The 20,112-nt window shown below is 37.5% G+C and overlaps 1 protein-coding gene across 3 annotated transcripts in view; it reads right to left on the bottom strand.

The window, feature by feature from the left end:
• Positions 1-20,112, bottom strand: part of SYNE3 (spectrin repeat containing nuclear envelope family member 3) — a 188,086-nt gene that overhangs the window by 99,158 nt on the left and 68,816 nt on the right. For all 3 annotated transcript variants that reach the window (XM_007473629.2, XM_007473627.3, XM_007473628.3), the window contains 2 exons: positions 11,719-11,891; positions 8,793-9,102 (listed from right to left, as the gene is read on the bottom strand). In XM_007473629.2, coding sequence (XP_007473691.2) covers positions 8,793-9,102; positions 11,719-11,891 — 483 coding nt within the window. The remainder of the gene's footprint in view (positions 1-8,792; positions 9,103-11,718; positions 11,892-20,112) is intronic.

The following is a 20,112-nucleotide window of genomic DNA, read 5'->3' as shown; positions in this document are numbered from 1 at the left end:
CCATTTTCCTTTTTTTTTTGGCATCAATAGTTTGAGCTCTCAACTGTGTGCCCTTATCTCTTCATCTTTATTCTTTTGCTTAATTTGGCATTGTTTTTGTTCCTTGCTCTAACAAGTTGGTCGTCTGATTATACATAGCCGGCTGCTTCAGAAATGACTCCCACAAGAACATCCAGTCATTTACTATCTGTTAGAAAATTATCAATTCCATTTAAAAAAAAACTCTTACCTTCTCTCTTAATATTAATTCCAATATAGAAGAGCAGAAGGGCTAGGCATTTGGGGTTAAGTGGCTTGCCCAGGGTCACACAGCTAAGAAGTACCTAAGGCCAGATATGAACCCAGGTCCTCTCCACTCCAGGCCTGGCACTCTATCCACTGTGCTTCCCAGCTGCCCCTCAATTCAATTTTTTAAAAACAAAGTGATTAGGTACCTATTATGCCCTAGGCATCGCAACTATTTTTTTTAATGAAAACATCTGAATATTTAAGCACGAGCAGGTAGTATGCTATAATGCATAAATAACCAGCTTTTGAATCAAGAAAACCTGGGTTCAAGTCCTGCCTCTAATACATTGGCTTTTTGACTATAAGCAAGTCACTTAACCCTCCAATGGCCAGGCACATCTCTAAGTCCATAAATTGAAGAATTGCTGATCTGCATTGATAGAATGAGCTTCCTCATCAGAAGTTGATTGTAAGGAGCAGCTAGTGGATTGAGAGTCAGGCCTGGAATGGGGAGATCCTGGATTCTAATATGACCTCTGACCCTTCTTGATTGTGTGACCCTGGACAAGTCACTTAACTCCTATTTCCCAGTTGTTATTACTTGTCTGCCTTGGAACCAATACTCTGTTCTAAAAAGAAGGTAAGGATTAAAAAAAAAAGTTCTCTGTACTACAGAGTTCTAGTAAAAAAAAAAGGCAAAAGACTTCTGAATAATCTGTAATCCTCAGTTTCTTTTGTTCCTTACTCCTAAATATTGTTCATTATCATCCCCCATGTCTATATTTACATCGAAGTCCTTAAATGGTAAAGAATGTACTTCACCTTCAGCTAACTCTCAAGCACGCTATTACTCAGGACTTCCAAAGACCATACATAAACCCTATGGGGGGGCAGCTGGGTGGTGCCGTAGTGATAGAGTGCCAGGCCTGAAGATTGGAAGATTCATCTTCCCGAGTTCAAATCTGGCCTCGGACACTTGCTGGCTATATGGCCCTTTGGGTGTCACTTATCCTCTTTGCCACAGTTTCCTCATCTATAAAATGATCTGGAGAAGAAAATGGCAAACCACTTCAGTATCTCTGCCAAGAAAACCCCCAATAGGGTCATGAAAAGGGGTCAGACAACTGAAAACAACTGAACAAAAAAATAATAATCCGATTGAGGCTATACTTTTCTCCCTTCCCAATCTCAATTCCTTAGAAAACCAAGCTCAACCCTACTCTATCCTCTAGTCTCCAGGCCCTGATTCCCTTTGCCTTACCAATGATCATGCCTTGCCCCCTTGCAACCCTGAATTACTCCCACCATCCACCTCTGTTCTTCTCCCATGCTGCTGAGCAACGGTAGAGAACAAAGCCCAACTGTGCATGGCCTGGGTTGACTGAAAATTAATGTGATTTATTCTCAATTAGACCCTTACCGCAGTAAGTTCTTTTATTCTTCCCCATCTATTCTCTTTTGGCTGTTCCAAACCTCTTTTCCCCTCGTGCCTTTGATAGTGGCCCTGATCCATCAGCTGAAGACCTTGCTCCAGGTTCTACCAAGAAAACCAAGGTCATTCCCTGCTGGATTTTTGTGGCACTGTTCCGTCTTGGTGCTCCTCCTCCCTGTGTGACCACTCAGTTTCCTTTTGCTGAGCCATAAAATGCCATAGTCACAAACTGTGGCTGTACTCAAAGGCTTGGGTCCTTTCTCTTGTCTATCTCTACTTCCCTACTTGGAAACATCATCACCTCCCAAAGTGTTCAATTATCATCTCTACACAGATGGCTCCCAAATCTACATACACAGCCCTGATCTATCAAGCCAAATCTGTCTCATATTGTCAACTTCTTATCGGATATTTTAAACTGGATGTCCCGAACCCTCCTCACACTTTAACATGGCCAAAACAGAACTCATTTTCTTTCTTTCCAAGTCCACCCTTATTCTGAATTTCCCTATGTCTTTCAGGGACACCATAGTCTTTTCTGGCCACCCTGATCTGATGTCATCGCCGATGCTTCACTATCCTCACTCCACATCTTGTTTCTATCTCCACGCCTTTCAAGTGCATTTCCTACTTTTCACTCATTCAGCCATCAACCACTTATCTCAACTCGGCTGAATTATTGAAAGTGTCCCATTTGGTGTCCTTACTCGAATCCATCCTCCAAGAAGCTGACAAAGTGATTTTTTCAAACTCCAGGGTGATCATATCATAACCCTTCTCTATTCCTCTTAATACACACATGTACTCAATAAATTCAATTCCCTTTTTGTTTTTCTATTACCTTTTGAATCAAATCTAAACTCCTCTGACTGGAATTTAAAGTTCTACTGTGCTGCCAAAGGGATTTTCCATAAGCAGAGGCCTGACCATGTCACTCATCTACTTAACAAACTCAAATATAAACTTATCTGTTTAGCTTTTAAAGGCTCACAATTTGGCCTCAATCTAACTTCAAGGCTCATTGTAGATAAATAAACCTACTCTTTAATCCAGTCATTTGGTTTTCTCTGTTCATCTTTTAAAAACAAAAACAAAAACAAAAGCTTTTACCTTCCATCTTAGAATTAATATTTGGTATTGGTTCCAAGGCAGAAGAGCAAGAAGGGCTAGGCAATGGGGGTCAAGTGACTTGCCCAGGGTCACACAGCTGGGAAGTGTCTGAGGCCAGATTTGAACCTAGGACCTCCAGTCTCTAGGCCTTGCTCTCCATCCACTGAGCCACCCAGCTGCCCCTTTCTCTGTTCATCTTACACAACACACTGGTTCCTATTGCCCAGTCTTTGCATTGGCTATCCACCATACCTGTAATTTGCTCCCTACTCATCTCGGCTTCTTAGATGCCTAGTTTCCTTTAAGATTCAAGTCAAGCTCCACCTTCTACATGAAGGTTTTCTGGATCTCTACAGCAGCTAATGCTTTCCCACCCAAAAGTACAATGTATATTTTTGCATATAACATACACATACATGGAAGTTATCTCCATTAGTTGACTATAAGGCCCTTAAGAGCAGAACTGTTTCATTTTTGTCTTTATCACAGAGCTTGGCATGGAACCTGGAATATTGGAAGCATTTAATAAATAGCTTTTGAGTGTTTGACTGAGAGCATATTGGGAAGCCATCAGAGAAAGAACAGCTCTGAAGTTCTCCATACCCTGGCTACCTGGCTTCTAAATATATGACAGGAAGGATGATTTGGGAGAACTTTCTTATTTTGGTCAGACCTTTGATCAGAAAAATCCTTCTCTTCTTCTGCGCTCCCACCCACTCCCACTTTATTGTCTTCCATTTTCCAAATCTGTTTTCCCCATTACTCCATTTAGACAACTCATCTTCATTGTCATCAGTATACTGTGAATGTGAATTCCCTATATTAGCACTATTCCCTGAACTACAAAGGAATAAACAGCAGGTGAGGCATGTTTAAACTTGGGTTTAGAAAGTTTGGGAGTAAAAGGGAAGTAAGCAGCCAATTGGCACGATTTGATTTAGGCAAAACTTAACCTGCCTCTGAAGGCCTCTCCCCTAGCCATTTCCCTCCTGCAGCTGCTTTATTAACCTACTGTATATTCTCTTTTGAATCACTCTCAGACTTGCCGTTGATGTGAAGCCCAAACACACGTGTATAGCTTCAATAGATGCCTATTGCCCTCCAGGCCTCTGGATCACAGACTATGCATCTGCTGTCACTGCCAAATAATTTCACTAAGAATTTACTGGGAACTTTGGAGAAAGGAAAGTCATGTTGAGAGAGTGGGGTGCACAGAGAAGTGGAAGAAAAAGTGTGAAGAAAGAAAGGGGAGAAAGAAAAAATGAGAGAGAAAGTGATAGGAAGAAATATTAAAGAATGGAGAAGCCAAGACTTGTCAAGAAAGGTGAGAGAGAAGAAAAGGAAAGAGGAAGAAAGAGAGAAAGGGAGATGAAAGGGGAAAGTTAAGGATAATAAGGGAAGAGGAAAAGGAGAGAAATAAAATTAAGAAAGGAAAATAAGAGGAATAAGAAAGGGGGGAGAATAAAGGGAAAATGGAGAAGATCAAGGAATTCTCAAGTAAGAGAATTTGGAGAGGAAGTAGGTGAAAAGAAATGAAAAGAAAAACAGGGAAGAGGAAAGGAGGATGGGAAAACTAGAGAACAGTGGCAATTTAGCATGTCACAAATCCAACACAAGTCAGGGTTTTTCCCACTCAGACTTTTTTCCATTTATCTATGTAGCAAGAAATCAGAAGAGTAGACGCACAGACCAAGATTGAGAGAGAAGGAAAAAGAAAAGGAGGAAGAGAATACAAGGGAGAATTCCTTCCTTGGTATCAAATTACCTGTCCTTGCTTTTGTGCTTCTGGAGGATCAGGTCCTTAATGTGCTAATCTCACCAGCCATCCAGAGGTAGAGCCAATAGCTTGGGAGGCTGATCACCAAAGGAGAAATATGCCCAAGAGGGGCTTTTTGTTGTTGTACAGTGGTGTCTAAATCTTTGTGATCTCTTGTGAGGTTTTCTTGGCAAAGACACCAGAGTGGTTTGCCATTTCCTTCTTTAGCTCATTTTATAGCTGAGGAAACTGAGGCAAACAGTTAGGCCACTTGCCCAGGGTCGCATAGCTAGGAAGTGTCTGAGGCTAGATTTGAACTTATTAGAAAGATGAATCTTCCCAACTTTAAGTCTGACACTCTATTCATTGCACCACTTAGGACATAAAAGATAATTAAAAACAAAAACAAAAACAAAGGAATAGCTAAGTAACCAGACATCTAAATTTCACCCACTGGTGACTAGGAGATGCCTACATTGAAAAAAGAAACCTCTTCCCATAACAATGTTCTCACCCCATTCCAACCTCAAATATCACGAGTCTCTTTTCTAGGCTCTCCAGGATAGCATCCCTTTGATCCTTTTGATTTTTATTCTATTAATATTAGCAGACCTGGCATAGGTATCCTGTTTTCTAGCCCAATGGCCATAGATCCACAGGAATCACTGGACCTTTGCTACAGGTGTAGAAGCTGATGCTTGGGGATAAATGGCACACATATACCCAAAAGATTGATCCAGTCTGGCAAGAAGCAGACTTAGAGTTCCCAGGCGAAGTACACTATTGTTTTTAAGAGAAAAGTGTTTTACGGAAAAAGCATCATCAGTACAGAAACATGAAATGATGGGGGGTATGTTGGCACTGGTTAAATTTTCAGTGCAAACATTTATATCTTGGAAATCAGCAAGTACAGCAAATACTGTTTAATGATCATCTAAACTTCAGAAATTCATGGGGAAAGTGTTGAAAATACAGATTAAACTTAAAAGTTTATCATGCATACTTTTTTTTTTATTAGAGAGCTGGTTTTTAAAGAGTTAAAAGCATAACCCTATAGCTGCCCCTCTATAAAGTCCTATTATAGTACTTTATCATTTGGCAGAGAGGACCCTTGGCAGAATACCACTACAAGCTCTACTGGACCCTACCATGAAGAAAAGGCTTTGACTATGGCTCAGACCACAGACTGCTCTTGGAGAACCAGTGCAGCTAAAGCTAGAAAGGTTCATTGCCACTATGCAGCCTGCCTGTGATGAACTTTTTGGACATGGTAGTTCATAAAATAAAGAAAGGGCAAAATGGCTTTCTGACCTGTGGAGATGGTAGTAGAGTAGCATAGTTTTTAGAATGGCAGTAAACTTTGATCTTTATAACTCCACATGTGAGATACTCTCCCAATGATTAACAAATGGTTAACTTGAAGTGATTAACAAGTGGTGGGAGAAGCTCAATCAAAGCAGTTAATATTCTTGCAAAAAAGGAAAACCAAAGAAATAAAGGAAACTGAGGCTAAATTTGTTATTTGGGTAAATAAGTTTGTTCACAGTGTAATATTTATTGGGAAAGGAAATGGGGGGATATGATATGTCTAGTTTCCTTTCCACAACAGGCACCCACTGGAGAGATAGAAAAAGGTAGTCTTATCATTCAGTCACAGTTAAAATACAATAAAAATATATTCCTTTAGAAAATGAGAGGGATGGGGAAAAGATGAAGCAGCAACGAACTTGTAGTGAAGAACTTGTGATCAGGGGATCAGAATTCAAATGCTGACCCTGTCTTTTATTAGATGACCCTGGGTCTCATCTTTCTCATCTACCAAATGAGGGGATTGAACTAGATGTCCTCTACAATCCCTTCTACCTCTAGATCTATAATTTTATGATTAGGCGATTACTAAAGTCCACCCTAAATTTAAATTTGATTTTTGTAAAGAGTTTATATGGGATTGGGATTATTTTTTTATTAAAATGTTTGAGAGGATTAGCTTGTAAATCCGTCTCATCTTGGAATCAGATGGATTTTGTTTGTTTTTAACACAGAAGCTCATTGGCTTATTCAGGCCATCTATTTCTTATTTGTAAATTTGGGTTTTTTGAGGGGTATTTATCCCATTACATTTATATTTTCAGTTTTCTGACATACTGAATATAATAGTCTCTATTAGGAATAGGAGTAGGAACTGGGCCCATAATTTCATTGGCATACAGAACTTCCAGGTAGGAAACTCCCTACTAATATATATTTGCATCTAAAGCAAAGAGAGGATACACATAGACACTAGGAGTCAGAAGTAGGATTCACACTTGTCTTCCTGGCTCTGAGACCAATTTTCTATCTCCTACTCCACCCTGCTTCTTGTTAAATTTTTTACCTAAATTGTCAGTATCATCATTTAGATCTTAGAAATCAGTGATTGCTACAAATTAGGTCTTGATTTATTGTTTTGTCTATGATAATGTTCTACGTAATTCATTATGATAATACTTTTTGTTTTTATTTTTGACTACTTGATTTTCCCTCCTTTTCTTAATTCAACTAAGTATAACAGTTTCATTGGTCCCTTTAAAAAAAAAGCTATTTTGGGGGCAGCTGGGTACTCAGTGGATTAAGAGCCAGGCCTAGAGACGGGAGGTCCTAGGTTCAAATCTGGCCTCAGCCACTTCCTAGCTATGTGACCCTGGGCAAGTCACTTGACCCCCATTGCCTAGCCCTTACCACTCTTCTGCCTTGGAGCCAATACACAGTATTGACTCCAAGACGGAAGGTAAGGGTTTAAAAAAAAAAGCTATTTTGTTTTATTAATTTTATTAATATTAATTAATTAAATTGGTTTATAAATTCATTAATTAATTTGTTTTCCAAGACTTTGTATAAGTTGAAATTGCACATAATAGTGAATCCCATCATTTAATACATATTTCTTAGACAAACATTCCTAGGCACTTTGTGACTTTTCTTAGGCTTATCAAGAGCTACCAGTGTCATGACTCTTGAACTTCGAGACCACTATTAATAATTAAATAATATTAATGAAACAAAGAAAAGCATAGCTCTGATGTGGACATGAGATAAAGGAGCTAATGTTTGGCTCAAAAACAATGTAGTGACTCACAATGATGCTTCTCAGAGTGATAATGAGTGTTGTGACTGAGCAAATTGATAAAAGATTGCATGCTGTATGGGAAAATGGCACATGTATAATTAAAAATTTTATTTTACATATTTTTCTGCCTTTATTTTTTGGTATATATAACTGAATTTGCATGTCTTGAGTTTGTGATTTCATTCAACTCAATAACCATGTAAAGGGGATGAACAGTTCATATATGTTTGTCTCAGCTACTTTCATGGAGGACAAGGACATATCATATAATTCTTTTAACACTAGTCAATTAATCAATCAATAAACATTAATTAAGTTCCTACTATTAAATCTGGCCTCAGACACTTCCTAGTTGTGTGGTCTTGGGCAATTCACTCAACTTCATGTGCCTAACTTTTTTCCTTCTGTCTTAGAGTTGTTCATTACTAGGACACAAAGTAAGGGCTTAAAAAAAGTCCCTACCATGTGCCACTCTGGTTTATTATTAATAACATTTCATTGCTTACAACAGAGCATAGTGCTAAGCCACAATAAATACTTAATAAATACAAGAGAAGAGCAGGATCTCAGAGTATATAGGTAAAAGGGGGGCAGGGAAGAGAATGAGAATAGCATCTTGGGAAAAGCAGAAAGGCGTCCAATGAGAGAGGCTAGTGTTGGTATCTGCTTAAAGAGAATATGAAAGAAAACACTAATCAGATTCACTTTTCATTCCTTATTGGTACAAGCCTCTTTCTCTCTTTGTCTGTTAGACAAAACTCCCTTGCATTCCCTTCCACTAGAAAAATGAAAATATAAAAGGAATGAAAAAATATCCATAAGCCTCCCAAATACCCAAATTTACGTAAAAAGAAATAGATAACCTAAATAAACATTTTAGAAAGAGAAAGTAAATGAAGTGTGACAGTTATGCCTTTTTTTCTTTCTGTTTCTTTCCCAGTGATTCTATATTTAAAAAAGCATTGAAAGAAAGATTTTATTCTGCCAGCTAAGGGTCCGAGGTGATATGTATGTAATGGTCATTGGTCAGTCAATCAGCCAGGCCAAGTAAGTCCTCCAGTGGTGATGTGGAGGTATGGTGAGTGTGGGCATTACGGTTTAGAGCACATTAGGAATTAATTATTACGAATAATATTAATTGGGAATAAATAATATCTCACCTGGCCTTGGGCCTTTATCTTTTCATACTCTTGCTTCATCCTGTTTTGGACATCTTCATCTACACTGGGGTCTCCTATCCTGTTGAACAAGGAGGCTGCTTCCTCTAACAGCCTGTCCAAGAGGATAGACTGGTTCAGGATGTTATTGAGCAGGACTTGAGAGTGACTAAGTTGCCATTGTTTTTCTTTTAATCCCAACTGTAGCTCCACACTGGTCTCCAAGGTCATCTTAATCTTTTGGAACCATCGGTAAAATTCATCCTGGGCCAGCAAATATTCACTCCAGTGCAACCACACCCACTCAATCCGGCTGTTGAAAAGGGAAAATAAATATAACTACTACTAAAAATAGCACATTTATATTGCTTTTGGAGATTAGCAAACATTTTTCTTATGAGCTTAATGAGAAATTCAGCATACATGACATAATTATTTTATATTAATAATTCATTTATCCCTAGTAACTTGGGGCTTACCAAGAGGGATATACTGGAGTCAGCTCTAATCTGCAGTTGAATATTTATACCTCAGAAATCATCCATTGCTACAAATCAGCCATGATTTATTATTTTATTGATTGTCTAGACTTTAAAAAGAGTTAATAATGCAGAATAAATAAAAGTATATTCAGACAGTTATAGTGCTCTGCAACCACTACTTGAGCTAAGCAGGAATGAATGAAATCATCACTAGATTGGAGGCCTGGTGACTGTAAGAAAAATCATAATAACTGGCATTTATATAGTGCTTTAAAGTTTGCAAAGAGTTTTACATGCATCATCTCATTTGAGCTGAACAACACTCTTACTTAAAAAGCACTTTCCTCGTGGCTCTCTGAGCAAATAGATAAGGAAAGTGTTGTAATCTCCATTTAGTAGGTAAGGAAACAGGGTCTCAAAAAGACTTGACTTTCCACCCAAATGACTTGCCCAAAGTCACACAGCTAATGAGAACAAGAGTTTATATTTGAACTGTTTCTTGATTCTCAAATTAATCATCTTTTCATTACACTATGCTATTTGGGGGGGGGAGGGAAGATGCATGAATATTCCCATGTCACTGGTTCTGAGAGCAGGGAATTCAAGGTATCTCAATTATCTACACTAATGGAGGTGGCCAATGGACAAAGTAATAGAAAGCAAAGGGTATTACAAAAATCATTTCTGCTTTGCTTTGAAGCTCAGAAATGAGGTATGGAATGGAGACATAGCAAATACATGCTCTCAATCTTATACATAATAATTAGCATTTACATAGCACTTTAAGTTTTGCAAATTGTTTTACAAATATCTCACAATAAGTGCTTTTATTATTCCCATTTTACAGATGGGGAAACTGAGTTACAATTTCAGTTACAGAAACTGAGTTTCAGTTGTTTGTGTGTGTGTGTGTGTGTGTGTGTGTGATTTGTTTTGTTTTGTTTTTAAAAGGCTTGACCAGAGTCATGAAAGTAACAAATGTCAGAGGTAGGATTCAAATCCAGGTCATCTGATCCCAAAGCCAGAGCTCACTCTACTAGATTGCTCAGCAATTCCTCTCTACTTCACTCCCTAGCTCATTCACCTTATTAACTATAGCAAAGCTTTTCTCTTCCACATTTGTAGTAAATAGTTTAGCATCCTACATCACTGAAAAGATTACAGTCATCTACTATGAAGTCCTTTAGCTAACACTCTACATTCCTCAAACTTACTTGACATTAGAACAAGGACCAACTGGTAGAAAATGCAAACCACCAAATTTGGGTTTGATATAGGGGGAAACTTCCTATGATACTTAGTACTGTCCAAAAATGGAATGGGATGCCCATGGGCGTTGGAGGGCTTCCTCTCAGTGGAGGTTTTCAGGCAGAATTTAGATGACCACTTGTTGGGCAATAAAGGAGATCAACTAGGAGGCTGTTGAGATTCTTTCCTTCAATAATTCTGTGATTTGGCACCCATTATTATTGGCTCATAGATGTAGATATGGAAGGAATTTCAGAGATCATCTACACCTCCTTCTTTCTCCAGGTCATGCTTCCAGATAGCTTTGGCAGAGTCATTGCTCCATGAACCATCTTTTATTAGCTCCCTGTTATCTCCCAAAAAAGGTAAAAAAAAAAAACCCTTGCCTGGATTTCAGAGGTATTAACATTCTAATATCACTCTCTTTCCCCATTTTTAATTCATTTCCCTTATTCACCTTAACTTTTCATGTCTATGCCTTCACTCAGTCTCTTCTCTATGCTGGGAATAGTCTTTCCTCCCCACTTCACCTGCCAACTCCGCCATATTGTCTATCAGATTCTTTTTAGTCTATTAAAGGCTAATTCAAATGCCATGTCCTCCAGAAAACCTACCCCAATCCCACAGGTTGGTATAAGACCTTTCTTCTTTTTGACCTCACATAGCACTTTTCTTGCACCATTCTTTTCTCCTCTGGTACATTCCTCAAATATTAATCTGGATTATATTTATTTGGTTATCCTATTGACCTACTATACTGTAAACCTTTCAAAACAGAGATTATATTTTATCTAAACTTCATATCTCTTTGGTGCCTAGAACAGTATTTGGCATGATGTTTCATAAATATTCTTTTGATCATATTGTTTAACCAGCCTATGGTATCCATACTCCATGTGAGGATCTTACTTCTGCTTAGAACCTCATTATTTTCTAGGCAGGCTATTCTCATAGCAGTTCTTTCTGATACAGATCCAATTAATCTGACTCTTGGCGACTTTGGTATACTAAATTTAATACCAATTCCCTATGACATTCTATGGAGATGTGAGACCAAGACCCTTTCCAGTGACAACAAGGACCCTTCTAGTCCTGACATTCTATCATCTTCCCTCATATCCTTGTGGCAGACTAGTTCTTATGTGCCAATAAGAGTAAGCCCTCATCATGTTCTACTTGGGCATCGGATAACTAACTACCTGTGACAGTGAGTGATATAGATGACTGTTTCTTCCCACTGGGCTTTGATGTCCTTCAGCCTAGCCAGGATCTTGTGCTTCTGTTCCTCACTGCAACAGCTGAGAAGAGCTTCTGCTGTCTTCAGGACCAGGTCCATCTTCATTTGTCCCTCTGGTTCCAGGTGACATATTTTCTAATAAAAGAAAAAATTTACAAAAGTTCACATTTCCGCAGTGTTTTACAGTTTATTAAGTCCTTCTCTTACAACAACCCTGTGAGGTGAGTGTGTAATAGTTTAATTTTCTCTTAAAAAATGTTTTTTTCTAAACCTTTACTTAATGTCTTAATAACAACTCTAAGACAGGTATGTTACATTATCTGATTTTGGGATCCTTACTGATTTTCCAATTACTCAACTTCCTTTTAGTAATCTTTTCATTTACTTTATTATAGTCATTGTATATAGCATTCCCTTGGTTCTGCTTAATCCTTTCTGTATCAATCCATATGAATCTTCCAAAATTTTCTGAATTCCTCCTATCATTTCTTACTATACAATGATATTCCAAAATACCATATAATTTTTTTCAAATATTTCCCAATAAATGTGAAACCACTTTGTTTCTAAATCTTTAATACCATAAAGACTATTATAGATATTTTTATATTTCTGTCTTTTATTTTCTTTGGGTCTATGCCCAACAATGAGATCACTGGGTCAAAGGACAATGGCAGTTAAGTTACTTAGGCTGAGTAATGCTAAATTGGATTATTTTACAGCTTCAACAATAGAACACTAGTATGACTACCTTCCCATAGTTCCTCCAACAATAACTGTACCCATTTTTTGTCCGGTTTTATAGATTGACTAATGTGAGGTAAAACCTCAGAGTTTTTTAAAATTTGAATTTCCTGAACTATTCATGTTTTAGAGCATAAATGTAAGTAGTCATTTATAATTTGCCATTTTTCTTTTGACAAAGGGTAGTCAGGAGGACAGAAACAATTGAATTGTGAGAGTACTTGGTGTCAAGAGCTAATGAATTCATCATCAGCCATTTTTTAAAATAATAATTACTTTGTAGCAGGTTCTTTCATTTTTCTAGTTCCCATTACTGCTAAGATGTCTGATTTTGGAAAACTTTTAACTTACATGATTTGGTGTGGTAAAGGATAGCTCTCCTAGATACTCTAGGACACATCTTATTCTTTCATCTTCCAAGAATTCATGCTCCTAATCCATTCTACTTTTCTACTCCTAAATAGGCTGGTCACAAGATGAGAGCTCCACTAGTAACCACATAATGTTGGACTCTCTTGACAAAGAAGGACACAGATAAATATGAAATAAACTCTTTTGTATAATTTTTTTGTAGAAATGTCCACTTTGAAGCTATCACAGATTCATTTGAGTACTGAGTATAACATAAATAATATACAGAGGTCTGTATATATAATAGATAGTTAGGTGGTTCAGAGAATAGAGTGCTGCTGATCCTGGAATCAGGAAGACTCATCTTCCCGAGTTCAAATCTGGTCTCAGATACTTCCTAGCTCTGTGATCCTGGGCAAAATGTGTAATTCTATTTGCCTCAGTTTCCTCATCTGTAAAATGAGCAGTAAAAACCACTCTAAGAAAGCCCAAAAGGGGTCATGAAGAGTTGGACACAACTAAAACTGAACAACTATACACACACACACACACACACACACACACACACACACACACGTATAACATATTTATATTAGTTCCAAAGGAAGTAGAAATAGTACTTAAGAAAGCAAATTCAGGAAGTGTGGCTAGATCAGACTGAAACCATACAATACTGAAAAATACTGCAGAATGGTTTTATAAGGTAGTTTGGGAAAAATACCAAAGAATGGATATGGATACCCACAAAGGCAATCAAGAGAATATAAATAACTACTAGCCAACTAGCCCACATGTCTACATTTTCATCTTTATAAAATCTTTATAAAAATTATATATATGTAAATATGGAGAGGGAGAGAGGGAGAAAGCGAGAGGATTGATTAAAGATAAGAATAGCAAGCATTTTATTTTTTTTCCTTTTTTGTTGGGGTTTTCTTTTGCAACAGGGCTAATATGAAAATGTTTTGCATGATTTCACATGTATAATCAATATCAAACTGCATGCCTTTTCAAGGAGTGGGAGGAGGCAGGAAGGAGGGAGAGAATTTGGAACTGAAAATTAAATGAATGCTAAAATTTTACATGTAATTGGAAAATATTTAGTGAGATAAATGAAACATTTTTAAAAGTATAGCAAGAAGTAGTGATTTAAGGTTTGTAGGGCTTATATAAGGGTTATATGTATTATTTGATTTAATTTATATTTGATGAAAATATACAAAAGGAATAGGCAGGGTTTTATAAATAATATTCTACAACAAACCACTTCTTTGAACAAAGGGAGCAAAGAATATCTTATGTTTATGTTTGTTGTTGCAAAAAAATGAACTGAATAAAACAAAACAGTCTCAAAGACTCTCCAATAAAGTGTCTCTAAAATATATATTAATATGAAATTCCAAGATAAATTAAACTACCACAACAACAGTTAAGTGACTCTAAAATTAATAATTTCAAGTAAACTCTCAGGTAGATAAGTATGTTTGCCAACAGTGTTTGCTACTATCATGAAGGATGTCCTACATAAAATACAAAGAAAGAACAAATTCTGTATAGATGGCAAGGTCCTCTAGATGTTCCTCTCTATAGATATTATCATATTAATTACATTAAGCCCCAGAATTTTTCAAGGCCTCCTTAGTGAGATACATGATAACCCCCAGAACAGGCAAGTAAGCCATATACCAAAAAAAAAAAAAACTTAACTGGAAGGAAAAAAACAAAACTATTTGATCATACTATGACATAGCTAGTCTGTCCTTATATATAACTGGGTCAAGAACAATAGATGGAGAATGAATTGGATCCAGAATTAAAAGAAGGAAGAGGTTAGATGCCACTTGAAAAATGCAAAGGGCTTTTGATGATCCCAATCTCTTCCCTGAAGCAAAAAAAATAAATAAATAAAGTACTCCTATTCAAATAATACTGGTAATACTACATTTCCTACTTTGGGGACAACACAGTGTCTGAAGATTCAAAAGTGAAGTGAGCCAAAGAACAATGAAAAGATATATGTTTGATGAACAGTATTATTTCAACATTGGTCTATGCATAAGAAGTGACACAGAGGATATCACATAAGTAATAGATGATCAAAAAAAGACTGAAAAGCAAAAATTCGATATAACAAGTAGATAACCTAATGCTGCAATGGTATCTAAGAAATATAAAAACCTCTAGAGCAGAAGTTCTTAACCTGGAATCCATGAACTTAAAAAAAATTTTTTTGGAAACACTATTTTGATATAATTTGGTTTCCTTTTTAATCTTATTTATTTTATGCATTGAAGAACATTATCCTGAGAAGCAGCCTATAAATTTTACCTGATTACTAAAGAGGTCTTTGGTAAAAAAAAAAAAGTTGTGGAAGAGGCATGAAGGAAGAGAGAACTTCATGCATGCATGACAGAAAGCTGGGGACATCATCTGTCATTCAAGAAAGAACATTCCAAATAGAATACCATACCGTTGCACCCTGATTCTCAAAATATTTTTGCTTTCCAATGGGAACAAACTCAGCTGTGCTATCCTAGATTAGTGCAAGGTTGTTGTAAGTCTGCTTCAATATTTTGTCAACTGTTGCAAAGAGATCTAGCCACCATAACTTTCAAACGTAGCAGATTAATACACTACGTGGATGATTTGCTGCTAGCATCTCCTGACCCTAAAACATGTTTGGAAGATTCAAAGAAATTATTGATAGAACTTTATAAGAGGGGACATAAAGTTTCTAAAAAGAAGATTCAATGGGTCCTTCCAATAGTGGAATATTTAGGATTCATCCTGGAGGGAGGCACCAGGAAATTTTCTAATAAGAGGATAGCAGACATACAGAAGTTAAGCATCCCTAGAACTAAGAAAGAACTTAGACCTTTTCTAGGGGTTGCTGGTTTCTCAAGACAGTACATAGTGGGATATTCTCATATTTCCAAATACTTAACTGATTTGACAAAGAAAGACACTAAAGAACCATTACAATTGAATAAAGAACATTTACATGTTTTGTCACAGTTGAAAGGAGCTATTCTATCAGCTCCAGCTTTGGGAATACCTGATTATAAGAAGGAATTCAACTGTATGTCAATGAAGCAAAAGGCATCACTTCTGGGATGTTAGCACAGTATTTTGGGTTAAATCTGAGGGCTATTGTGTTTTACAGTTCTATCCTTGACACAGTTGCACAAGGAATGGTGCATTGCCTCAGAAGTGTAGTAGCTACAGCTCTAATGGTCAAGAAGTCCTATGATATAGTACTGGGATGTAAATTACATGTGTATTCTACACATCAAATTGAAAGGCTGTTATGGTCGAAGAATATGCATTCATTCACTGATGCAAGAATATCCCAGTATGAAGTAATTCTGTTAGTAAATGATAATATCACAGTTCATAGATGTGCACTGTTGAACCCAGCGACTCTGATTCCTGATTTGCCAATGGGTAGAGAAGTATTGCATGATTGTGACTAAATAGTGGAACTTATGCACAGGCCAAATGAATGCCTTAAAGATACACCTCTTTTCGATCCAGAAATAGAGTTATACAGATGGATCCTCCTATGTTTGCAGTAGGAGAAAATTCAAAGGGGTGGTGGTTGTTGTCAATGACAGGACGCTTTGGCATGCATCATTGCCAAGTCATGTCAGCACCCAGGGAGCCAAGCTCAAGGCTCTGCTCATGGCCTTAGAATTAGCTAGAGGGAAAAAAGCTAATATTTTTCTGGATTCACAATACACTTTCTCCACTATATATTGGTCATCATACATATGGAAAAACAGAGGGTATAAAACTTCAGCTGGGAAACCAATTGCATATGGCAATGTGATAGATTGTATTATAAGTGCTATAGACTTTCCTAAAGAGGTGGCCATAATCCATTGTAAGGCACACACTCGTGGAAAGGACAGAATATCTCTAGGGAATGACAGAGCAGACATAACATCGAAATATGCTGCTAGGTTCGGTCCCCACTATGTGCTGAATTTCTCTTTGATCGAAAGGCATAATCTCACTAAAGCCTACGACAGAGAAGAAATACAGTCATGGAAAGAGCAGCTAGGTGCTAAACTAATCAAAGGCATCTGGATTGCTCAAGGGGGTAAACCTATTCTCCCTAAAAAGTTATATCAATATTTATGCACCGTAATTCATGCACAGGGACATTATGGAGTGCAAGGGACTCTGGGTACCATACAGAGATATTGGACAGCACCAGGAATTATAACTAATGCCATTAGAACTTGTCAGGCATGTGAAACATGCAGAAGACATAATCAAGGACATTTTAAGAGTGTAGCATTGGGAGGCAGACCACTCAGCTATATGCCTTTCCATTGTATTCAAATTGATCATATCAACATGCCTAAAGACAAGGGATACATATATGCATTGGTGATTGTGGATAGACTGACTAGATGGGTTGAAGCATGTCTGTCCAAGAAAAATGATATTGCAACAGTAGTGAGATTTCTATTAAAGGAGACTATATCAAGACATGGCATTCCTGATACCATAGATTCAGGCAAAGGGTCCCACTTCACTTCCCAGGTTCTACAAGAAATCTACAAGAACTTGGGGATTAAGTGCAACTACCATTCAGTTTATCGACCCCAAAGTTCCGGGCAGTTCGAACGTATGAACAAAGAATTGAAAACACAAATAGGTAAACTCTGTTTGGAAACACACTTAAAATGGACAGATGTTTTGCCTCTTGCTTTGTTGAACATTAGAACCAGGCCTAGGACTGACCTGCATATATCACCTTTTGAAATGCTATATGGTCAGCCTCTTTGGCATGGTCGGACAGTAAAGCCACCTTACTTGTTCATGTTAAGAGGGGAATGTGTTCTTCATGAATACTTAAAACAGATACAATGTAGGATTAAAGAACTAAGGAAACTGAGTTTGCTTTTGCAAAGGATACCACTAGATTTTTCATTACATAAGATAAAACCAGGTGATAAGGTATATGTCAAGAACTTTAATAGAGAATATCCTACAGAACCAAGATGGATCGGACCAACTACAGTCATAATGACAACCCCAACGTCTATAAAGGTTGAACAAAGAGATCCATGGTTCCATGCTTCGCATGTGAAATTGCATGACACCCATAATATTGAGTAACCCTAGGAAAATAATCAATAAGCAATAGCAGTCCCCAATGAAAACCAAAGGAAAGCACATGAGAGTACTTGCCACTGGAATGCAGACAAGAGAGCATTGCACATGTTAAAATGATAAAAGGATAGCACTGTAAAAATGGAGATTTTGAACCCCAGACTTCAATCCCCAGAAGTCCTTAGTGTTTCCCAGAATTCCCAATAATCTCACCTGAGTCTCCAGATTGGTGAGATCACAATTGGTATTTAACTGGCAGTAACACCTCCCTCTCTCTCTTCCATTCCATTGCAATGATGTAGTAAGTAAGCTAAGCGTGGGGATTCTGAATTGGCTAATCAGCCATGGGCATGTGGTTATATATTTATATCTTCTTGATTTCTAATAATCCTTAATAAACCTCATAAAATATAATATTTTTATTACTAGATACTAAATTAATTTTTACAGCACCCCTGAAGCAAATACAGCCAGTAACACAGATGAGTCCACTCACTCAGGTGGGAGGGGTGAAGCCAAAGGCTTCAGAAGAAGGGTGGTGAAGGGTGGTATTGAGGGAGGAGGAGGGTAGGAAAATATTAATCAATTAGCCATCAATAGTGATCAATAGGCAACCCAGAGTATCCCCTCTCTAATAGTATCTCTCTCTCTCTCAGAAATATCTCTATCTCCATTACAACTAGGCACCTTGAGGTTTCCCTCGTATCTCTCTAGTCAGCCAGAGTATCCCATTTCTTACAAACAGAAATAGTTCCACAGATTATCTATTTCTAGAACAAAGTTAAGATTCTATTACCTAGGGGAAGGCTTCCAATATTTTTAATAAAACCGTTATAGAAAATGTATGGGAGATCATGGACAACACCTACAGGCTGAGAAGGCAAGGATGGGTTGCTATTGATAACCATGGAAAGGAAAACCATGTAAGATTAAGGAATCATATTACATAGACTGGAAGTTAGAAAGGAATCTCAAATTTTAAATGAAGAAAATGAGGCCCAAAATGACAACCTCCATTAGGACAGGGATACTATTAATTTCTTTGGTTCACAAGCTCTTCATCTGTAAAAACGAGAGGATCAGACTAAATGACCTCATAGGTCACTTCCACCATTATATCCTAAAATCCTGTGGCTTAAGCTTAGTATCTTCTACAGAGTCTAACTCAGGATTCTACATAGAATGGATGCTCTATGAAGGTTTGTTGAATGAATGGAAGCTGCCTCATTTATACTCAAAGAACAATGTAGGCAACAGAAGAGTCTGAGTCTATAAAACAAAGAAGAAATCAAACATGCCTATCCTTAGGACTAGTACAGATGGCCCTGTCCCTCATCAACTCACTCTTGCCAATGGGCTGGTGTTCAGATCTGAATGTTTTCTTCCAGGGGTCCTCAGATCTCTAAGGTTCTAGTCAGCTATGAAAACTCCTTCAGGGACTTGCTGGCCTGGTGAATATAAATGCATTTATGGAACTCAGTGGTCACTATATTCACTCCTTGGCTAAGTTTTCTCATCTGAAGGGGAGGATAATGAGTCACTTTGCTTGTGAAAGGGAAGAATTTTAATAAGTAAAAATCCCTGTCCTGAACATTAGATCTCTTGGTTTGCTATTTTCTCAAACCTTGGTAAAAAATGGTCCTTGGACTACAGCTGAACCAGTAAACTCATTTTCCAAGGAGTGAATTCCATTCTCCTTCCCCACTGCCAAAGACTATTTTCTTTGCTTGGGTTTTTTTTTTTTTAACCAATAAATTAACAGAAAATAAACGTCAAGGGGAAGTGTGGAGACATAAGTGCCAGCTGGCAAAGAATAGCTTGGAAAATGATATACACATGGTATGCCTGGGCAAGGATGTTTATATTTAAACCAGCCAATGAGGGAGCAAGTTGAGAATCAGACAGCTGCAGAAGCAAAACATCCCTCCCCAACCCCATCACTTCCCCCAACCACCAAAAAAAAAAAAAACCTGAAAAAGGAGGGAAGTAGGCGGTGAACATCAGAGAGCTGCACGAGTTGTAATAAGAGCTTTGAAGACAAATCCCTGGAATATTTAAGAATACACAGAAAGTGGGTGGATTTGACAGATGTTGAGAAATGGGGTCCTAGAATCTCCAAGTTGGACAGGATATATCA

This window comes from Monodelphis domestica, chromosome 1 (assembly GCF_027887165.1).
Source record: "Monodelphis domestica isolate mMonDom1 chromosome 1, mMonDom1.pri, whole genome shotgun sequence".
Lineage (NCBI taxonomy): Eukaryota > Metazoa > Chordata > Mammalia > Didelphimorphia > Didelphidae > Monodelphis > Monodelphis domestica.
This window is presented reverse-complemented; position numbering and strand designations above follow the sequence as displayed.